The sequence below is a fragment of the Hemicordylus capensis genome, chromosome 2, assembly GCF_027244095.1.
Source record: "Hemicordylus capensis ecotype Gifberg chromosome 2, rHemCap1.1.pri, whole genome shotgun sequence".
Classification (NCBI taxonomy): domain Eukaryota; kingdom Metazoa; phylum Chordata; class Lepidosauria; order Squamata; family Cordylidae; genus Hemicordylus; species Hemicordylus capensis.
In genome coordinates, this window is record NC_069658.1 from 295,151,403 (window position 1) to 295,174,417 (window position 23,015).

The window sequence follows — 23,015 nt, forward strand, 5'->3', positions numbered from 1 at the left end:
GACCTAGAAGAGGAAGTCAAAATTAATGGCAAACAGTGCTTTGCTTAGGCTAGACCTTTCCTCCATGACAGTAGAAACTGCTCAAGAATCCTTGTGGTGCTCTCAGACTACAGCTAAAAGGTAAGGTTTTGTTCAAATAGATATGTGCATCCCCATGCCTTGACCAAAAAGTTCTGTCATGTCATGGAGTGTTGTAATATGCTGTCCTTTTACACGACACTGAAAAGATTGCCACTTTACACTTACTGATTTTCCATTAATGAATCTCTTGAATGTGCCATAGATAATGGTCCCTGTGAATTGCCCTTCTGTGGTGTTCTTTATAATTTACCAGATCAGATTAATTCCCTGTAAGATAGGAAGTCATAATTGCTGCTTGGGGAGCTGGCTGAATATTGCTTATGCCCCTTTTACTGTCTTGTCTTGGAGAGGGAACCTGAATTATAACTCATAGCAAATATTCTGTATTCCATGCCAAGTAACAAGGAGCCCTCAAGGTAAAAAAGAAAAAAAGAAAAGCTTCTGGTTGTGCAGCTGTGTAGCAGAATTAGATTACAACTATCTGAGCAAATTATCCCAGCAAAGAGCAGCCAGGAGCCCTTCTCTAATGGAGGTTCAGCAGATAAGACTGCCTTTTCTGATATGATAATGGAATCAGAGCTGTTACTATTGTGTGAACATAAATGGCGAGAGGAATGTATCTGCACCCACTGCCCTGTGCAGCTGGTGTTCTGATGTCAGTTGCCTAGCCCTCTATTGTGTAACCCGTGCCTCTGGGCAAGGATCATACCAAAGAACCTCTGAGACTTTCCCACCTTCCTGCTAGGGACATTTGGAAAGCAGTGGAAGAAATTGGATTCCCTTCTGCTCTCCCTCTCTTCTGATCTAATAATCTACATTATGTGTTGTTATCTCCAGACTGATATAAAGCAGATTCTAGTTGCATGTTTTTTCCTTGAGGGTTGACATCTACTCAACAGACTTAAAACTTCAGCAGCTACACTAAATGGCGACTCTGATTGGTTGATATAAACCCTTTCTTCTGCAAGTAGCAAACTCCAAAGTTATTGCAGCTGGTGGCTGCTCCCGGCTGTGATGACAATTACAGTGCCTTAAATCTTGGCCCTTGATGTATTGTTTTAACATAGATAACACAGGCATATCACACACATGGATTCACGCCTCTTTTGTAGCTCAGCAATAGAAAGGACCAATCAGAAAGTGTTCATTGCATGCAGTGGGTGTGTCTGTATGTATTTTTTTACAAGTACCAATCAAGCCAGGGAACAATTTAAAAGAGGACATTGTGAATAATTAAATGCTGTGCAATAACATTTCAAGTACAGGCATTTATTTCTACAATATATTAAATGACATCTTGATTGCACTATAGCCTGAAATGGTGATTAAAAGTTATGAATTAGTAGATATTGTATATTACTGTACAGTTTAAAGCAACATGCAGTTGCTTCTTTATTGAAGAATGAACGGTTCTGCAGTCAGCTTGTCAAGTGATTCACTCTTCTGTTCCAAGTGAACAGAATCATAGATAAACATGCCAATCTTACATTTTTCAAGCATTAATTCTTTAATTTATCAGCAGTAGCAAGGCTAAGCATGCTGCATCAGCTTTGCACCGGCTTTGCCCACACTGCCCTGTCAACACGTTCTTACTCTGAACAGGGCTCAGAGTTATTATTGGACTCACTTTGGCAATGGTCTAGGCAGGGTAGCACTTTGCAGGAGGCACTGCTGAGTGAATCACAGCACATTATACCAGCCATTATACACAGCCATTGTACCAGGGCTTCATGAAAGACTTAAGGGAATACAAGGAAACTGCAGCAGGGGATAACTGAATGACCAGGAAAGCCAAGAAAATTCTGCATGAATCAACTGCAGCTGATATGGAGGTATGTGCTGCATTTCTTGCTTGCCACCTTGTGGAGCAGCCACACAGAATCTATTTGCATGGTGAAGGTATTGCCCAGCAGTTTAGAACAATCTGCTCAGCTTAATGACATTGTCCATCCTGTTGCTAGCTAAATGTGATTCATTCCGTGCAGGCTTCTAAGGGAATGAATGTATTCTACCAGAGACAACCACAGGGCTCTGTGGTCGGCAGGAGTTGACATCGACTCGACAACACACTTTTACTCTCAACTACCATGTGGGAAGCAAATGCAACCTCCACACCACTGACCGGCTGCTACACAATACAAAACTGAGAGGCAGAAGGAGGGGCTCTTCTAAAGTCAGGATGCTGCAGGATCCAGTGAAGTCTGTGTGATTTTTAAAATGTCCCTTAGATACCAAAATGCCACAGGGAAGCCGTCATTCTTGTTGAATTAGGCAAAAAAGATGTTGATTGTGATGATTTCTACAAGATTCATTTCCTTATATCACTGAGTAGTTCTGTCCCAAACGATGATTTCATAAATGCTACCCAAAATTACTCAATCAAATAAACATTTCACAATCTGACAGTTTCTTATACACAGGGATTTCAAAACACATAATGGTTGTTCACATGACCAAAATCCCTGGTGGCTGCAGGCATCTACATGCAAGCAGCTCGTGCTGACACACGATCCCGGAGCTGGAGACACATTTGCGCCCTTAACCTCGGCTAAGAGTCAGGCTGCCTCCCTGGGTTTGGCGCCACAGCACCACTGGGATCTGCGCTGGTCCCGGTGGTTCTCACAGGCAGCCCAGCCCCGGCCTGGCTGCTTAAGCCTGGGCTTGGCTGATTGTGAGAACAGCCTCTGTGACACAGAACAGGAGGTTGGTAGAAGATGAACACATTTAAGAGAAAGGGTCAGCTCATCTAATTTTTACTGTACATGCAAAGAAAGTGCTTGGAGAATTTGGGGTTTAGAAAGTACAATTACACAAATCATTATTTAGCTGAAATGCACAAATTAGCAAATCTACTGTTTATGAAAAGCATTCTGGGATCTTTAACAACCGCAACCACTCAGGACCTCTTATGTCTCCTCTGAAAAACCACGTCTTCAGTAGTTCAGTGTCTCAAAACAGAAGGATGAAGTTGAATCATTAAAACCACTTCCTGCTGGATTTAGGAACCCCTTGGCAGCCACCCTTCCAGGAGCTGAGCCAGCATGACTTTGTTTACTACGCAAGACAGCTACATAAAGGTGAGATGGCAGTTTAACAACAACAACAACAACAACTTTCAAATAATGTCAATTTTCAAATGGCTGCTTATTATCAATAGGATCAAAGGTAAAAGGTGTCATTTCCCTTTTATCAGTTGTGAAACCATGAGCCCCTTAGGTGCTTTGTTCACTGTTTGGTACCCTGCTACCTTTACCTTAAGGAGTCTTCCAATGGCTGTTCCCAGAAATACAACTGTGTAATTATTGATGCTGGAGACTGCCACTGATGTCAGGCCTGGCCAAGTGAACACAGGCCTTGCCTTGATAGGTTTCAAGATTGACAGTGGATGCTGGAGATGTGCGGCTCCACAGTCCAACTGTTCTGGTTGCAACTGAAAAGAAAAGGACACATTAGTGAATCCATCTTGGGACATTACAACAGTCTGTAACCTACTCATATTTTTTAAAAAATATCTCTAGCTCTATATATTTTATACTAAAAAGAGAATGTTATACACACACACACACACACCACATTCTCGAACAGAACTCAATATTTCATGCTGAAAAATTCTAATGCAAACAAGTAGGCAGGCAATTTTTAATGTGGGCCTTAACTTATCTTTGACTCCCCCTCTCCCAATGCCACAGCAGTGCCAATTCAAGGTGAATAATGTGGTGTATAAAACATTTATTGTTTCTTAGCAGGTCACTAACAATTAGAAGAGATTATAGATATTTGCTTTAATAAGCAATCTTGTTCCACCTATAGTTGAAAAATATTAATATTTCAGCTGTGCTTGGAAAAAGGTTAACGATAACTCAATTAAGAATGCACACTATATACACTTACTTAGGATTAAGCTGTAGTGGCTGACATGTTGCACAGTGAAACACAAGCAGTTCTGAACTGCCCGTGCTTCTGCGAGTGCCTAACCCACCAACCCCTACCTATGGTGTTGTGCAAGAGTGCTCTCGCACAAATAATTAAACCTGCACAATCACATTTCTGCAACAGTAGTTACATTATTTCCAATGAAAGTAGCATCACAGAAGTGTGATTGCACAAGTACACGTATTAGCATAAGAGTGTTCTTGCACAACAATGTGGGCTTTTCTCGGCACCTGCAGTGGCAGAGGCAATTCAGAACCACCTGCTTTTCACTACAAAATGCTGTCTACTGAATACAACAATGTTCACTTCCAAGTAAACATGCATGATTTGGGCTGCATGCCATGAGCCATGCTGCAGCTACAATTATGAAATTGTGCACAACAGAAAGCATCATCAGCATCATTATCATTACATAATATATTACATAAAGTGGTACCCTTTTGGTCAGAAATAATTAACAGTAGAACCTTTTCAGGCACAGATTTCCTTTCTAGAGTCTGCAATATAACCTATTTGTTGTGGGATGTTTTACAAGGACAAACAGAATTAAATGAGAGAAACCACAGACACTGGTTTAAGATTTACTTATTTCACTCTGTCAAACATGATCAATACTATACATTTTCTACAGCAAACAGTGTATTAACCTTATCACATAAATGTCCATTTCACAGTCCACTGTTTAAAAGGGAGATATAATCAAATGTAAAGCAGTCTTACGACACTGATGAATTTCATGGAAATTTATGATGCCCATAGGGAAAATGTAGCCTTATACATGCACACCAGCACCAAGAGAGCAAGTGTGCTTGCTCTCATGAGCATGCAGAGAACTGAAAAGAACTGAGCAGGTTAGGTTCTTATTTAGGTAACTTTACAAGGTTTTATCCTAACCTCTGTCTCACTTGTAGGACCAGCCCAGGTGACCTTTCTACTTCTCTGACCTAATCATATGCAAAGATCTTATCTTTTACATTTGGCAACAGTTGCATACGTTGAGGCTGTTCTAACGCGCAGGCAAAACCAGGCTAGGGAAGCCCAGCCCGTTTTTGCCTGCACGTGAGAACTCCTGGGAGCCGTGTGGCTCCTGGCGGCGGCACAGCGGCAAACCCGCAAAGGAGCCCCAACTGTTAGCCTGGGTTACATGCACAAATGTGCCATTAGCCTGGGCTAACTGATAGTGTGTTGGTGCCACACAGCTCCATGCAGCACCCACACACCAACAGCCTCCCGGCTGGTGTCAAAATAATCTCCATAATGCACCGCGCATTCGCATGGCGCATTATTGGAATTCCAGGGACCTCCCGCCCCCCAAACCTTCCTGCTGCCGGCAGAAGCCAGCAATCGTCTGGGCGGGCGATCCACCTGCCCAGAAACAATGAGAGGATCGTCTGCGAAGGAGGTAAGCTTTTCAGGGTTTCTTCCCCTAGCCCCTTCAAGCCCTTCTCACAGATCGTGAGAAAGGGCTCATTTTATTGACAATATTTTATTGGCAATACAATATTTATTGCCAATACAATATATTACTGAATTTAAGCATCAGCTGAACATTACTGTAAAACATTATTGTATTTAAACAACCCAGTTCCCTATGGAGTCCTTTAGCTATCTCACCACAATTTAGGCACAAGGCCCTTTTAAAGAATGAAAACAAACAAGTCAGAGTGTGTCTTTTGAGTAAAGGTACAGTTTTCTGAATTTCTAGGCAAGAAATATTAAGCTTGTCACATCTTTTTTAAAAGCAATAGAGGTCACCATATTGAAAATAAAAGCAGAATAAAAACTAATAATAGCTATACGGGTAATCTTCAAATCTGTCCCAATAGCATAACACAGAATACAGGTGAAACTCGGAAAATTAGAATATCGTGCAAAAGTCCATTAATTTCAGTAATGCAAATTAAAAGGTGAAACTGATATATGAGACAGATGCATTACATGCAAAGCGAGATAAGTCAAGCCTTAATTTGTTATAATTGTGACGATCATGGCATACAGCTCATGAAAACCCCAAATCCACAATCTCAGAAAATTAGAATATTACATGGAACCAAGAAGACAAGGATTGAAGAATAGAACAATATCGGACCTCTGAAAAGTATACAGTGTACTGTGCTTGATTGGCCAGCAAACTCGCCTGACCTGACCCCATAGAGAATCTATGGGGCATTGCCAAGAGAAGGATGAGAGACATGAGACCAAACAATGCAGAATTGCTGAAGGCCGCTAATGAAGCATCCTGGTCTTCCATAACACCTCATCAGTGCCACAGGCTGATAGCATCCATGCCACGCCACATTGAGGCAGTAATTGCTGCAAAAGGGGCCCAAACCAAGTACTGAATACATATGCATGCTTATACTTTTCAGAGGTCCGATATTGTTCTATTCTTCAATCCTTGTCTTCTTGGTTCCATGTAATATTCTAATTTTCTGAGATTGTGGATTTGGGGTTTTCATGAGCTGTACGCCATGATCATCACAATTATAACAAATTAAGGCTTGACTTATCTCGCTTTGCATGTAATGCGTCTGTCTCATATATCAGTTTCACCTTTTAATTTGCATTACTGAAATTAATGGACTTTTGCACGATATTCTAATTTTCCGAGTTTCACCTGTAGAGTGTCTCAGTGAACAAAAATAAACTGTGGTAAGATTAGGTAGGCCTGGACATCACAGCAAATCCTGGTTTGTTCTAAACCAGAACCAGAAGCTTAAAATTTCCTCCCCTCACATGCAGAGGACAAGGGAGTATTTGCTAAGGCTTGTGAATGTCATGCAAAATGATTAGACCATGGGTCTATGTAAAAACTAAACAAGGCCATTGTATGAAGAAGTACTTCCTTCCCCGCCCTTTCCTGAATCTGGTACCACCAATCAATTTTACTGAATAACTCCAAGTTCTAGTATTATGAGAGGAAGAAATTGTCCCTATCCAACTTCTCCACACCATGCTTTTTTTAAAACACCTTTTAAATATAAACTTCTGTTTTGATCTTTTCTGAAGAACTAACTTTCTTGCAGAACTGAAAGTGAATGTGTGCAAGAATGGAAAAACCAGAAACATAATTTAGACTATACATCGAATCTTGACCAACTCATCCACTTCAGTCAACCTTCACAGGCTGTTAGCAGAGATAATCAGAGCTTCCTGAGTCAGAGGTTCTGAAAAAGGAAGGACTGCACGTTGAAGAAACACAGACACCTGAGTCATATATCAGTTCATACCAATGGAATCGCTAGGGACTGGGCTCACATTTACAGACGGCTCTCCACTTCTGTTAAAATCCCCCATCCCCCACTGTGACTCACTATACTGAACTTTTGCTTGTTGCTGCTGATACTGTGTCCGCTAAATGTCTGCTAATAATACTTGGTATAAGCAAGGGTGTAGGGCGCTCTTTGGCAGCCAGAGGACAAAGTCCTTGGGTGGCTTCCTTGCCCCCTAGGATTTCCAATTGTGCACGCGTGCCCCAAACCCACGCTCTCTGCACCTGATGTCAGATGCAGGGGGCAGGGCCAATACCAGGGACGGTATGTACTTGATGTTTAGCCATTCTAAGCTGTAATTCTGTTGCAACAATACAGAAAATGACATGCAATGAGAAAGAGAAAACTTACAGTCACATTTTATTGTATTATTTTGTTTTATTATTAGATTCTTATTGATGCTGCAAAAAGTAACTGTTGTTTTATAGCAGCTTCCCTCACAAATACAAAGTCATCTTATATAGATTTAACTAAGTGTTTGTTCAGAAACTACTCGATTTTCTCCTCCCCTTCCCCTCCCCTTTTCCATTCTGACACTCTCCCCTCCCCCTCCCATACTCTCTACAGGATCCCCACTGGGTCAAACATCTAAACAACAAAACATAAAAGATACTGGATAGAATACAACAGTCATCTAGAGGGGTTTAGAACAGTAATCATTTATTAACTCTGCTTAGTCAAGCATTATTTGCATTTCAGTTGCTTTGTATTTTACCAGAAGAAACAACCTCAAGCTACAGTATCAGATCTGCTGATATTTATCTATGCTTTGAACATGCTTGTAATGCAGATGACAAAAACAATCTTTCTAATACCAGCCCTACTATACATGCAGAGTTACAGACAGGATAGGCACGTGGAGGGTTTCTAAGAAATTTCAGAAGGATGGGGTTGTTGTTAACGGGTGGGCAGACAATTCACCAAAGGTCTCCTGCAGCCTTTTGTGCCTTCACCAAAGATGGTAATGGTGACCTTTATTCTCCATGTACAAATGTCCTTGTAATCTGTTTTGGTCTTGAACCATTATCAAGGGAGAATTAAGGATCTGCAAATTCTTTCTTGAGCTTCTCTTTTTATTAATGCTCAAATACAAATGTATTACCACATTTGCAGGCTTTAGCCAAAGACACAAACATTATGTTCAGTAGTTCTCCCCTATCCTAGCAGGCATTAGGCCAGGAGTTAACTGACATTGTTAGTCACACTAAAGCATGATAGAAATAGATTATTTAAAAACCTTTTATGCTAGAATAAGTGCCAAAAAGGCCTAACATAGGCTCAATGCTATGGCACAGTTTGTAAGAGAGCAAACAGAAAAAATAATATGTTACAAATATGAGGATATCTGCAAAATGTATTTTGCAGTTCTGCATTATTTAATTCTATAACCAAAATAACCCCTACCTCTGAAGCACTGTTTATATTTCTTCCTGTAACCAGGCAACACAATCTCCTTTTTACTATGCACAGGACTCTTTTGTGTGTTTTTTTAAAGTTAACATTCCTTGCCATAGATAGCCCAAAATCTTCTTTATACATATTTCTCTAAGGCATACCTGTCACTAATCCCATGCATGGCAGCTCTCGCGAGAGTACGTGAGCAGCTACCAATTAGTGACAGGGACGGGCAGAAACTGCTGGCCAGGAGAACAGCTGAGCAGGTGGGGAGAAGAAGCAGCAGGGAGGAGAAGTGGCGGCCAGGCCAGCCGCTGGGCAGGTACAAGAAGCGGCGGCCCGGCTACCAAGGGAGAACGAACAGGGGAGAACAGAATGGGGCTGAAGGGGGGGGGGGGAGAACAAAATGAAGATGGAGGGAGAGACAGGGAGAACTAGGGGTGCAGATGCTCTACAGTAGGTCAGCTAGTTCATGCATATTTTAGCCGGGTTTTTATCTCTCGTAGTGGTGTCTACACTGAGATTTTGTCATCAGATCTTAAACAATAAGTAGCTTGATCCACAACCATTATACCAAGGTGTTGCAGGGTGGGACCCCTGACCAGTGATGACCCCTGTTGCCCCACTCCCAAGGAAGACACCTCCCCATCTGCCACTATTGAAGTCTTCTTGAGTCATGACAACTGGCCTGGAGGTAACCCAATAGTGTCAGCAAGTCAAACAGCTGACACAATTGCAGATGCACCCAGGACACATGGACAACAGATGATCCAGGCTTTATGGCAACCATTAGAGTAGAGGTGGGGATGGGGCAGGGAGAAGGATAACATGGCTGGGTGTTTGAAAAGGGGAGCGGGAAGGGATTGGCAGAGGAGAAGAGACAGAAAGGCTGAAAGGCAGTCAGGGGGAGGCCAAGGAGAAGAGCTTCCCAGGGATGACCCGGGACAGCTGAGGCTGAAATACCGTGGGCAGAGAGGAGGAAAGGGGTGGTCGAAACTCACTTCCTCCCCCAATATGAGGCCTCCAGAGGGGCAGATAGAATAAGACACTAAACTGGCTCAAGTACTTTGATAGTCTGACACTTCTTTAGCATATGGGAATATGAGGCAAAGACCAGGCTGAGCAATGTGCCCAACATCACAAAATGTACAAGGCTCTCCTCTGTTATGATGGGTATATTGATTCTCATAGCCAGATAGTCCAATTGTAATTGCAATTTCTACAATAAAGAGCATATCATCTTCTTGAATATGATGAGCAAGGAAAGAGAAAACCAATGGCTTGCAGAGGCCTGGGAGAGAGGCACCTATTAGCTGAGACTGAATTACCTGGAGTCAAAGGCAATTTTGGCTTCTGCCAGCAGTGTTTCCCAAGACAGCCAATCACCTTCTCCCATATAAGTAAAGTGCCCCTATCTGTTTCTATAGGAAAAAGGAAAACCTTCGGATATAGGAAAACCTTGTCCCTGCTCCTGACAAGGCACACATTACTCCAACCATGTGCCCTAGTGCAAGGTTTCACTTCATCCCAAAGAAATAAACTGCATCATTAACTTCAATGGGGAAAAGTAAAGCTGCAGAATATGTGAGTAGTCTACAATCCAAAAGTCATTGTGCAGATTAACCACCATTCCAGTATTTGGCTTCTGGCATGCCTCTGCAAATTTCACCTTCTTTTATTAGTTGTTATGGTTTTGCTCTTGTTTTAAATACAGCAATAAGACTTTCCTCCATGGCACATAGGCTCAGGTTGCCCCTCCCAACTTCCAATTCCACATAGTGATGCCTAATTAGAAATTTAGCAGCAAGGGGTAGGGGTGTGCACAAATTGTTCATGCTAAACTGGTTCGCCTCAAACTGGGGCCAGTTCAGAGGTTCAATGGCAGACTGAGCTGGGGGCGGTTCGGTCCATGATGGAACCAAACCAAGTCCAGTTCAGGTGAACCGGTTCAGCACAGTAAGGGGCAGCCAGGCAGGGGTGGCAAGAGAGGTAATAAGCTGCTTACCCGGCCAGCACAGCTGTCGGCACCACCGCTCACCCTCCCTGCCGTGGCCCCAAGCTCACTCCCCTCTCCTTTACCAAGCCATTGCCTCCGCGGCCGCTTCATAAAGGAGAGGGGAGTATGCTTGGAGCCACAAGCCACAACAGGGAGGGTCAGTGGTGGCGAGCAACTGTGCTGGCAGGGTAAACAGCTTATTACCTCTCTCACCACCCCCGCCGGGCCGCCCCTTACCTTTTAGAGGATTCCCCACCCCTGTAGTAAAGGGGAAATCCTCACCAGATTCCCCTTTACAAGTATATTGGCTGCACAAACTGCACAATTCAGTTCGATTTAACAGACTGGATCATCCGGTCGGTTCAACCAAACCAGTTCAGAGCAACGTGATTTGGTTCGAATTGGCTCAAATATGAACCCAACCAGGTTTTTTTTGTTTGTTCATACTCCTAGCAGGGGGAGAATGGAAGTAGGTAAGGAGTAAGGGTGACTGCTGAACTGGAGCTACAGAAGACAGAGAGAAAGGTGGAAGGGTGGGATCACTAGGATGGGTTGGGTTCATAGTCTTCTACAGCTAGTTAGTGAGGCGCACAAAAGGTTGTCTGAGTCAGACCATTGGTCCATCTGCCTCAGTACTGTCTACTCTTACTGGCAGCAGTTCTTCAGGGTTTCAGGCAGGAATCTTTCCCCGACCTATCTGGAGATGCCAGGGATTGAACCTGGGGACCTTCTACATGTAAAGCAGATACTCCACCACTGAACTATGGCTCCATCCCCTGCAAACCAAGTTGTGGTTTACACACAAATTGTGCATCTTTGGTTGTCATAATTCCCCCCATGTTGTTCTGGTGTTTCTCTTCCCCAAAATATTATGGATTAGCTCACTGCAAGTTCCACTATATTGTCATACCATTCATTTATTGCTTTGTGGCCTTCCAAAACCTCTTAGTTACCAAGAGTGTCCCCTCTGAAGCCAGGCAAGCCAATGCATTGTGGGGTCTTGCTCCCAAGAGAAGTGTGAGATGGTGTGAGCCTAAGGCTGATTTACCTGGAAACAAGGTAAACAGACACTTTCTATTTCTGCCTGAAGTGGTATCAATGCTCCTGAGCCTTTACATCAGCACTGGGAATGTACTTCAAGACAGACATTGTGACAGACTTGAGCATTCATTAATCAGAATCCTTCATCCCCTGCTGCCATCAATATTTTGCTTAGCATAATTAATTCTAGGATGATTTCCTTTGCCCCATACAAATTTATGAAAAATAACATTTTAATCATTTGCACACCCCACATGTCTTATCAGAGCAGCCTTTTTCATCATCCACAGCTGCCCATGGAAGAAAAGGGACGCAGAAGAGAGGGTGAGTTCCCTAATGCCTCGCTGAGATGCTGGCATGGCCACAGGGCTAATGTGCAACATTTTACTGACTTGCCTTTCTGGCTTTCGTTTCTTCCTGTATAGAATCTCTATGCTGTTAAAGCTGAGAAAGATGAGCAGGAGAAGAGTTGCAGGAAAGTGCTCCCTACTGCTTCTGCTGCATATCCCTGCCAAGCAGGGCCCAGAAGCTCCCAGGCACCTTAGAAATGATGCTGGCTCCTAAAACCTGACACTGCCATCTAGGAACTAGCAACATTTTCCCTCTTTCACTTGGTAATATGCAGTAAGATCTAGGACACACAAACAAAAAAGCAGCTTTTATTTTGTCCAGATGAGAGCACCGCATATTTCATCCACCTGTAAACATACAGAACCTTCAGTAGTGATAACTGAAAGCAGATTACATCAGCAGCAGCAGCAGCAGCAGCAGCTACAAACTGAGACAAACCTTTGGAGGGCATCCAGGTCCTGAAAAATGGTCTTGGGGAGAAAGAAAAGCCTATCCCACATAAAACCATAAGGTCGCGTACAACCCAAGTACTTCCCCCCGCCCCCCGAAATATCAGTAGAGCAGAAAATGAAAAAATGACTAGCCAATGTTGCTGCCATAAGGAAGATTAATTAAACTGAACAAGGAAGGCTAGCTTTCAAAAAGTCCGTTTCAGAAGATAAACAGAAAGGAAAAGGCATGGTAAGCCCATGCTCAGGAAAACCATGAACTGAACAGATTTTTGTTTCAAGGGTTTTGTGAACTTAAAAGAGTTCATGTGCAACCTGAAATGTGGGATGGGGATGGGTGAATAAGAGAGGGTATGTTACAAATAATAAGCAAGCATTTATATAGGAAAACTATACATTTCAATTCTGGTGAGCTTTACTAACTAAAGAAAATCATCAGCCTTCCCATAAACTCAAACTATTCTACTGCATAACATGAGTCATACAAATGGAACAGCTTTTTCATAATCAAGCAACATTCGACAATAATCATACATTTATAAAACTGTACAGTGGGAGAACATCTATTTTAATAAAAATATACCCCTCTCTGTGTCAAGGGTTCAGGTCAGATAATTTATACTGGCTGACACCCAGACTCTGCACTGATGCACACATGTTTTTCTGTCACAAAATGGAGGAAGGGTGATTTTTTTTTTTTTTTTAACTATCTTCCCTTCCCTCTATAGCCACGGATCACACAGCCTTCAAGGACATAGTTTCAAGAAGCTTACAATGGTATGGTTACTGGTCAAGGGCTGTAATAACATATCTATCTATCTAGTTTCAGGAGGCACAGGCTGATACAGAGGGAAGGGAAGATTGTAGAAAATTGCCCCTCCCCTGTCAAATGACAGAAAATGCTGGTGTTTCAGCACAGTGCTGGTCTGGATGTCAGCCAATATGCAATTCTAGAAAAATATGGCTTGCCTTTTCCAAGTACAGCTGAATTTCTGGCTGTCATTGCAAACAAGGATGGTTCAGGGGTTAGTAAGGAAGCGATTCCCACTCCTATCTAAACATAATACATCCACTTTCTCCATTCTGCATTTCCTTGTTCTTTTATTTCTGGTCATCATTTTCTGTGAGACAGTAAGGTCATTCACATGTCCGAAAATGATGGGTAGTGGGGAGGAAGACTCCTGCCTGCCTCCATGTACATGATCAGATGTACAGAGCCAGCGTGGTATAGTGGTTAGGGTGCTGGACTAGGACCGAGAAGACCCGAGTTCAAATCCCCATTCAGCCGTGATACTAGCTGGGTGACTCTGGGCCAGTCACTTCTCTCTCAGCCTAACCTAGCTCACAGGGTTGTTGTGAGGAGAAACAGAAGTATGTAGTACACCGCTCTGGGCTCCTTGGAGAAAGAGCAGGATATATAATGTAGATAACAACAACAACATTTCCTAGAAGGCTCTGCCACTCATACGGTACATGAGCTGTGCTGTGGTGAGTGGCAGAGCAGGGAGCTGGAGGAAGAAGTCCTCCAGCATCCCACAATGCACCGCGCCAGCAGCACAGGCCAAAAACTGGGGTAGAAGGGCATGCTCGCACCCTTCTAACCCTTTCAAAGCCCTGGTTAAAAAAAAAAATCAGGCTACCTAGTGGAGCAGTACTGGAATTGGGCCCAATGCTGGTGCTTTACACAAGCAGCCCTACCTGTGTATGGCTGTGCAAGCCCAGGTAAGGCTGCTCATGTGAACAGCCTCATTGTTTTCTCAATGTAGTGGGCATAGCTACAGAAACACTCTTACTATATAGTTCATGTTCCAAGTCTTGAGTAATAAGGTAGTTCATTCAAGCATTTTTATATGCTTGATGAAAAATAAATCTCAAAAGCTTGCTATATACCTTAACCAAAAATCATTTATGCTACTGTTTCCTTCAGGAATGTGACTCGGGTCAGTGGGTAAGTCTAACATTGACAACTGAAAGGAATTTCAAAAGGTAGAAATAAAACTTTTTATAGAAGTTGCCACATTTCCCTATAACAGGAAAAATCTTATTTTGCACCATGAGAATGCAAGCAAGAAACAGACACGCTTTTAAAATTGAAGTTTACAAACCCAAGTCAAAAGAATTAATAGCTAAAACTAAATGAATGTAATTTTTAATGTAAAACCATTAACTGATTTCCATTGTCAACCCATGATAAATCATCATTGTGCTTACAAATGAGCATTCACTATACAAAAACCACTGACATCAAGTAAAGTCAGAAGAATTAGTTGCGGAAAAAGAGCAGCTGCTTCATGAGTTCACCAAAGTCTTCTGTTAAGCTATCACAACAGAAGAAGAAACTTCAAAGTGTTTGCTTTTATTCTCTCTTGTTTGTTTTCCTTTTCTTGTTAACTTTTCCCCCCACTGGGGAGAGCTATATTGCCATTTAGATTCACAATAATGTATAGGGCCAAATTGTGATGATCTCTCTTAATAGAATTAAATGGGATTTTGGCTTTAAACAAAAAGTGTATATAGGATTGAAGCTTATAATTAATAACATATTGAAGTTTCACCAGGTTTGCATCCAGACACATTAACCCTCGTCCGGATTTTGGGGTGGATTTCCACCCCCAGTGGCATAAAGGTGAGTAAACAAGTAAACTACTGGACTCCCAACTATGCTCTTGTCGTCAAATTCTTACCTGCACTCTGGTACACAATATATCCACCAGTATGGCCCCTCACTGTTTATATTTATGTTATTAATACAAATATGACACAAAGTAGAAAACTACCCCAAATGAATGGGGTTTCTATTCCATTCCCATTTGAAGTCAATTGGGAGGAAAAGCACCCCAGAAGTGAATGGGCTTGTGGTATTTATCCATGCCCATGTTAAGCCATTTGGGATGGGGGAAGACACCCCCCACCTCGATGATGAGAGTGGTTAATATCAGTCTGAGGCATGGTATAGTTCTGTGTTCCTGACTTAGGGCAAATGAAACCAGCCCCTCCCAAAATGTCAGACCTAGTGTTTGGAACAAGTAAAGCATTTGGAAGCATCTGACCTCCCAGAAGCAGGGATTTTAGCCAGCAGAACAAAGCCAAAAGGATCACAACAGCAGCAACCACAACAACATATCAGCTTCAGTAAGCCTGGCATCAATGAATCAACCACCCACAGTACATCTCTGGTCTTTCCCCATTTCTGCTTGTCGGATACAGCCCAGAAAGGGGGAACAGGGGTTGGGCTCAATTCCAGGAGGGGAGAGCAAGAAGATGCAGAGGTGGAATGTATGACACTAAGCAGTCTGCTGAGCCTCACTCATCTGCCAGTTAAAATACTGAGATAATGGGTTACATGAGAACAACCAAAGGTGGTAGTCTACAACCAGTCTATCACTTGCCGATTTCACAGTGCTGAGTGGGGTTGGGGTCCTCTGTTGAGAGGCTGACCAAGAGAAGTTTAGTCAATTAGGAGGAGGCAGAGAGTGAAGCAACTCCCTCACCTGAAATCTAAGAGAATGAGTGAGAGAGTGCGGGGGTGGGGGAAGAATCATCTTGAATCCTGAGGGATGAATCCAAATACTGCCTGAATTCCTGGAGAGCCACTGCTAGTCAGAGTAGACAGTGCTGCTCTAGATGGACCAATGGTCTGATTCAGTAGCAGCAGCTTCCTATGTTCTCTTTGAATTTCCGTATCAGAAGCAACTATAGAATATTTTTTTAAATTGTTAAATTTATTTACCGCCTTTCATTAAAAACAATCCCAAGGCGGTTTACAAAAGTTAAAAAACATAATAAAAATGACAGTTAAAAGTATTAAGCTAAAAATAGGACAACAAGTCTGATTTAAAATATATAAAATACAAACATAAAAACTGTAAACAGTTTTGTGTACAATTGATAGTGTATTTTAAGTCTGCTAGTCCTGGCTGGTGTGTTTTATGCCAATCATGAAGCACTACAGGGACTGTGGGCAGTACATATGGGGCCTTCCTACTTCTGTGCCATGATGCAGCTGAGATGATTTGAGGACATTACAAGTAATTTAAGATTCAATGACAAAGCCACAGGACAGGAGAGAAGAGTGATTGCCAAGCTGGCAACCATTAGAGGAATCTGGACTTTGTGCAGGAACTGCAGCACAGCTACATTCCTAGGTCTAACCAGCAGTTGATGAGCAGCTGTTTGGTTTCGGAGACGCTGTCCCTTCTAGCAACACATGCCAAGCAAGCCAAAGAAGTAGGTTTGAAAATATGATGGAGCTACGATGCAAAAACATCCTACCCACTGACAGGAGATGTTGACCTTGGGAAGAAAGCTGGAGGACTGCAACAAAGACAAGTACGAGGAGGTCCGTCTCCAGTTACCACCGGATTGTCTGACAGCGACTTCAGAGAAGAGGCGGGTCTTCTCTGTAGCTGGCCCGGGGCTGCTGAATGCACTCCCGGAAGAAATCCATAATCCGAGTTCATTGCTGACCTTCAGGATAGCCCGTAAACCTATCTGTTTGGCCTGGCCTTGCAGGGTTTTTAATTTGTTGTAAATTGTTCCAGGGGCATAGCAAGGTTGGAGTGGGGCCCAGAGACAAGATTTTAAAAGCCCCCCCCCTTTTACTGAAGCTCAGCTCATGAAGTAAAGAAATTTTAAATGAGGCTGAATAGTGGTAACAAAAAGCATATGGTAGCTCCAGGTCTTAACACCCACATCAGTTTCAGAGGATGAATACAACTGAAGGAAGCCCGGGCGGGTGCACAGCTGAGGGAGTCAGTCATGTGACTTGCCTCTGGGGGGGGCAAGGCAGTGGGCCCCCAGACATCTCCCCTTGCCCTATTATAGTTACGCCCTTGAATTGTTCTTAACTGCTGAAGGTGTTTGGCCTGGTTCTCCAGGGTTTTTAACTGTTTAAATGTTTTAACTGTTAATTAGTTTTATGCTGTTTTTATAGTTTTGATTTTAATTGTTAATTGATTTTAATTGTTTTTGCTTTGATGTAAACCACCTTGAGCCATTTTTGGAAGGGTGGTTATATAAATAACATAAAATAAAATTTAAAAAATACGCCTGCAAGTTGTGCAGCTATGTGTACAGCCATGGAACATCTCTTGGGGCTGCTTCAGGTGAATCAACCTAGCTGAAGCGCGTGTAGAGAGGTGATTGAGATTAGCATCCCTCTCTCATGCTTAAAGGATGTGTCAAGAGCACACTGGCATATCCGCCATGTCATCAGGGCAGGTGTGTTATTGCCACAGACCGTGTGTGTGTGTGTGTGTGTGTGTGTGTGTGTGTGTGTGTGTGTTTGGTGTAGGGCAATTTTTCATCTGAACCATGACCTCAGAAAAGTGTGGTGAGCAGTGTTCCCTCTAACAGGGATTCCCAGATGTTGTTGACTACAACTCCCAGCATCCCTAGCTGCTGGGGATTATGGGCATTGTAGTCAACATCTGGGAATTCCTGTTAGAGGGAACACTGGTGGTGAGGGATAACTCCCCCCACCCCCAGGGTATAGCTGGCAGAGGATCTCCTGAGCAAGGAGTTGGCCTTTATAGGCACTATGAAACACAGGAAGACAGACATACCCCCAGAGGTGCAACCACATTCACAAGGGAAACACTGTCATCTGTGTTTGGTTTGGATGGACAGAAGACATTGGTAATGTGTGTACCCAGGAAGTTTATGCCCAGGACAGCTGACAAGAAGCCAAGAAAAAAAATGTGATGGTTGTAGGTCAGAGACAAACTTCCTCTGACCCAGAGACAAACTTCCAGATTGTCTATAGGTCAGTCACAGCATGTCCTTTCAGCTGATATGCTGAGAATGGAGCTGTTGAAGTATGGGTCCTCATTAGTGTGAGGTTTGAAATTCTTCATTTTTATTTGCTAAAAGCTCATATTTTCAGTGATTAGTTCAGTCACACAGGACACCATGCTTGGGATGTGGGGATCACCACTGCACTTTCTTGGAGTGAGATGTTAAATTACTGTGGTTTTTGTGGCCTGAAAAAGTTGGGGGACATCCAATGTAACCAATGGGAATACTCAGAAGTATGAATTCTGCTTATTTGTAAAAAATGATGACTCCGGATGAGGGTTAAGGCAGCAAAGAAAGTTTAACTTTCTTGAAGTCAAACTTAGATAAGAAAAGATATGCATTGAATGAGCTGCTTCTTTCAAATTACAAATTTATAAACAGGAAATAATTGGGCATCAAATCGTTTAAGAAGCCAGAGGGATAATACACATCGTAAAGGATCTGCATACCAAGCTTCCACTTTTCAAAACACGGGTCAGATAAATACTGATAACTGATGAACCAAATAAAATAAAGAGAATGCTAAAATGAATGGCTGACATCCGGACTAACACTGTGCTTGTGTAAACATGTGCACTAGTTGAAGGATATTGTGCTAGCTAGTTCCACTAAGTTGGGAGCTTGAGTTCCAGACTAGTGTTGTCCCTGTGTAACAGGGTATGCAACCTGTGGCATGTGTCCTGCCTCAGAACCTCTTCCAGATTTTTATGCAAAGAAGAACAAGACACTGCATGCTAGTTTGAGGTTCAGGTTATGCAGAAGTAAATGTCTGCATCATGTTCCACTATCCTTGTGAAAATGCAATGTCTGCACAAGTGGACTGAGAGTACAAGGGATTGCGCAACTTTGTGCTTCTGTGCAGCTACATGACCTTCTTGTATGTACAAAACTTTCTTTGTTGTTCTAGTGTAGCGTTAGTCTGGAAGTCAGAGAGTGTTTCTAATTAGTAATGGATTGAATCCAGTTTTCCCTGTAAGAGGGATTCCCAGGTGTTGTTGACTACAACTCCCAGCATCCCCAGTTACAATGGCCTTTGGCTGGGGATTATGGGAGTTGTAGTCAAAAACATTTCGAAATCCCTCTTAAAGGGAACACTGATTGAATCACCCCAGAAAATGAAGATAATCGTTTTCTTAATAATAACTTAGGGTTTATTTATTTATTAGAAATATTTAATATACCACCCACTCCGAAAGAAAAAACAAATAATATCGAAGGCTGCTGACAGATCCAAAAGGACCAACAGAGCCTCTGTCAAATCCCAGTTGGAGATAATCCATCAGGTGAACCAAGGCAGTCTCCACCACATAGCCTGCCCGAAAACCAGTTTGAAATGGGTCTAGATAATCAGTTTCCTCCAAGACCACCTGGAGCTGGGAGGCAACCACCCTCTCAGTTACCTTGCCCAGCCATGGAAGGTTGGAGACAGGCCTATAATTGCTCAATTCTGATGGATCTAATGCAGGCTTCTTCAGAAGTAGTCTAATGATTGCCTCCTTAAGACAAGGAAGCATCCTGCCCTCCCTCAGAGAGGCATTTATAATCTCTACCAGGCCCTCTACAACAGGTTCCCTGCCAGATAGTATAAGCCATGTCAGGCAAGGATCAAGAGGCAGGTGGTAGGACATACCATTCCAAGCAAATTGTTCACATCCTGAGGAGTCACAAACTGAAACTGATCCAGGGTAATCACAAATGAGGAGCTGCTAGACACCTTGGCATCAGCCACTGTAATAATTGCGGAGTTTGAATCTAAGTCAGCCCAAATACAAGAGATTTTGTAAAAAAAACCCAACCAGACTCATTTAAAACATCACAGCGAGTAATTATTGGTTACAAGTTCTGGGGCCAGTTTCGAAGTGGGTCAGAGAGGGACATCATGCCCTACTGCCCAACCCACTTTGTTATCCCTAGGCACTACCCATGGGGAATAATGGGCTGGTTTGAGTCCCCATTATTCCCTATGGGTGAAACAGCACACACTGCCACACAAGTGAAACACACACACCCCACGGTACAAAAAAAGGGGGGGGATCTCACTCCTAACACAGAACACAGCGTAAAACACAGTCCAAAAAAGAATCACTGACCTGAATCGCCAGCCACAGTGCCAGGTGCCTGGGCTGCATCACTGGCACAAGTTGCTCTCTCATACACTTAGCTGGCACACACAATTAAGACTCGATTGCAGCAGAAGCAGCAGCAGCACCTTTTCAAGCATACCTATAAGCTCAGTTCAAGTAGAACAATAACATCTTCAGCCACATTTTGACTGAGTGTACATCTTGCAATGAAGAATGCAGGTTGCAGACAGAGCAGACCACCAGACCAGCGCAGTGAGTGGAGAACATTAGTTAGTCTCAAGGACAAACATCAAGCTCATCAAATAATCACCAAGAAAATATTACACACACTAGAGAAAGCTGAGCTCCACTGTCCATATCTCACCACAACACCATCTCACAGAAATCTCAAGAAAGGCAGGCAACCAAGTTCTGCCTTTTTCCATCTGAGATCCAGCAAAACCAGATAGTCACAAACCACAGCAGCAGCAATAGCACAGCAAATATATTAAACAGTGCTGAGAAAAAAGAAACCACACAGTTACTTGATAAGAACCAAGAAGCCTTCTCTTGGTGTCTGGAATAAGTTGGCTTCACATTGGCTGGGCCTTGGCAGTGCTGACAGCCTACCAGGCTGACACATGTCAGGGCACCAGTCCACACTCATAATGAGTCCACATTCATTATGGGCCATAGTTGGGTGTGTGTGCATGTGTGTCTGTGGCTATGCTGCTTGGGGAAAAAGTTAACAGTAACACCACAAGTGAACAGTAAAACACAAAAAATCAAACCTCCTGCCTGCTCCACCACAGCCTCTGATTGGTGCTGGCCCTCAGGTCACCAGTCATCAACATCCCATGCCTAGTGGTGTGTGTGTCTGCGTATGTCAGCAACACTAACAAGCAGACTGTGACACATCTGGTTTTGGGGTTGGCTAGTGGTACTGCAGTGGGTGGGAGTGACCATGAGTCACTCACTCTCCACATTTAGCTCGGGATAGCCCAGCAGGGGGAGACTGGCCTTCAGGAAGACCAGGTGATCCACCATTTCAGCACCCAAGCACGAGCAATGAGGTGTGATCACATCCCTGGCCATGGAGAATACCCTCTTGCTCTGGATGCTGGTTGATGGGCAGGAGAGGAACTGTCTGGCAACCGTCACCAACGCTGGCCAAACTTGGTGACACGTCTAAAACTAGACCAGATCCATCCCAAGGTCTGCCACCACTGGCTCCTGCAGGTACTGCAGAACAGAATGCTCTGCACTATTGCAGGGCTCGGTCAGCTCCTCCAGTATCCCTGGCAAGGCACCCCAGTGTGAACCACGGGGTGCAACACCTAGGCGGAACTGCCGGCTGTGTTGGTGCTGCCATGGTCATCACGCTGCTGGCCTGAGAAGCAGAGTTAATGCTACTGTTGGGAGTGGAGTGCACAGAAGTAGGCACTCCAGCACCCTTCTCCTGGTTCCGATGTAGACTCCTCTTGGCCAGCCTAACCTCTTGAACCAGGAGGTCCCAACACCTGGACAGCTTGCCAGAGGTGACAGCACTGCCCTTCATTCTTGGGTCACATAGGCAGGACAAAACATGCTCTGCCGATTGAGCTAAGGTGTTGCTAAGCCGCTCCACCACTCCAGTCCTCGGCCAACCTTCCAGGATACATGCTTCTCCAGTGGTCAGAGAAGTCTGGAGCTCACCCATTGTCTTCTCCAGGAGAAAAGTGGCAGGCTAACTCTGGCTCAGTGTGGATGTCTCAGCACACAAGCTGTTTGTGGCAACAAGGAATGGCTCGAGTGTCAAGACAGCCTGGGAAATGAGCTCCCAGTCCTCATTGGACAGGTCACACATGGCTGCCTCTTGCTCCTCCAGGCACTGGAGCAAGAGAAAGGTGGAGTTCCACCTGGTCTGAACTTTCTGAGGTATCAGATATTCAGATAGGCAGCACTCACGCTGCCTCTTCCGGAGCATCCGCCTAGGCTTTCTCTCCAGTGGAAGTGCCCTATCTTGCAGCACTTCTCCATAAGAGCAGCTGTGGCGGCAGCAGGGCCTTCACGGGGGAGGCCTCAACTTTGCTTGACCTTAGCCTCCTTGAGGCCAAGCTCGTCCATCATGGCCAGGTGCAGAGTATGTGCCATGCAACGGATGGACACAAACTACAGCTGACGGGCTGCACTTATAATGTTGGCATTCTTTTTGGTGACCAAGATGCCTCGGTGAAGGTTTCGCTGCTCAGCCAGCTGTTTCTCCACCTGGCATCCAACGGCTGCCAATAGCTCATCTACCATGTAGTCTGTGTCCAGAGGCTCCACATGCCCACCTGGGCTTTGCTGAATGGGAGGTGCTGGCCACATCACCACCAGCAGCTGTCCCTTCTGCCCCCAACAGTGTGCTGTGCGGGACAGGAAAGCAGTATACAGCCCACTATGGCTGTTCCACAGATCCACAGTGAAGTGTATGCTGGCTGGCAGCAGCCCTGAAATGACTTCCCTGCACACCTGGTACAGGAAGGGCACCACCTGCCTCCTGAAGGTGGTGCATGAGGGGATCTGGTAGTTGGGGGCAAGCATTTGGAGTAGCTATCTGGGTGATGAGATGAGACTCAGGCCAACCAGACTACTTGTCTGCTGACTGAACCCACTG

The 23,015-nt window shown here is 43.9% G+C and overlaps 1 protein-coding gene and 2 long non-coding RNA genes across 4 annotated transcripts in view; 2 read left to right on the forward strand and 1 right to left on the reverse strand.

Annotated features, from left to right (window-relative positions):
• The window catches only part of PLXND1 (plexin D1), a 245,944-nt gene that overhangs the window by 175,724 nt on the left and 47,205 nt on the right, over positions 1 to 23,015 (reverse strand). For both annotated transcript variants that reach the window (XM_053295803.1, XM_053295804.1), the window contains exon 2: positions 3,335 to 3,511. In XM_053295803.1, coding sequence (XP_053151778.1) covers positions 3,335 to 3,511 — 177 coding nt within the window. The remainder of the gene's footprint in view (positions 1 to 3,334; positions 3,512 to 23,015) is intronic.
• Positions 1,780 to 2,484, forward strand: LOC128344852 (uncharacterized). Its single transcript, XR_008316095.1, has 2 exons — positions 1,780 to 1,913; positions 2,067 to 2,484. It is a non-coding gene; the product is annotated as an uncharacterized LOC128344852 (long non-coding RNA).
• LOC128344854 (uncharacterized) lies at positions 2,641 to 7,751 on the forward strand. Its single transcript, XR_008316097.1, has 2 exons — positions 2,641 to 3,158; positions 7,041 to 7,751. It is a non-coding gene; the product is annotated as an uncharacterized LOC128344854 (long non-coding RNA).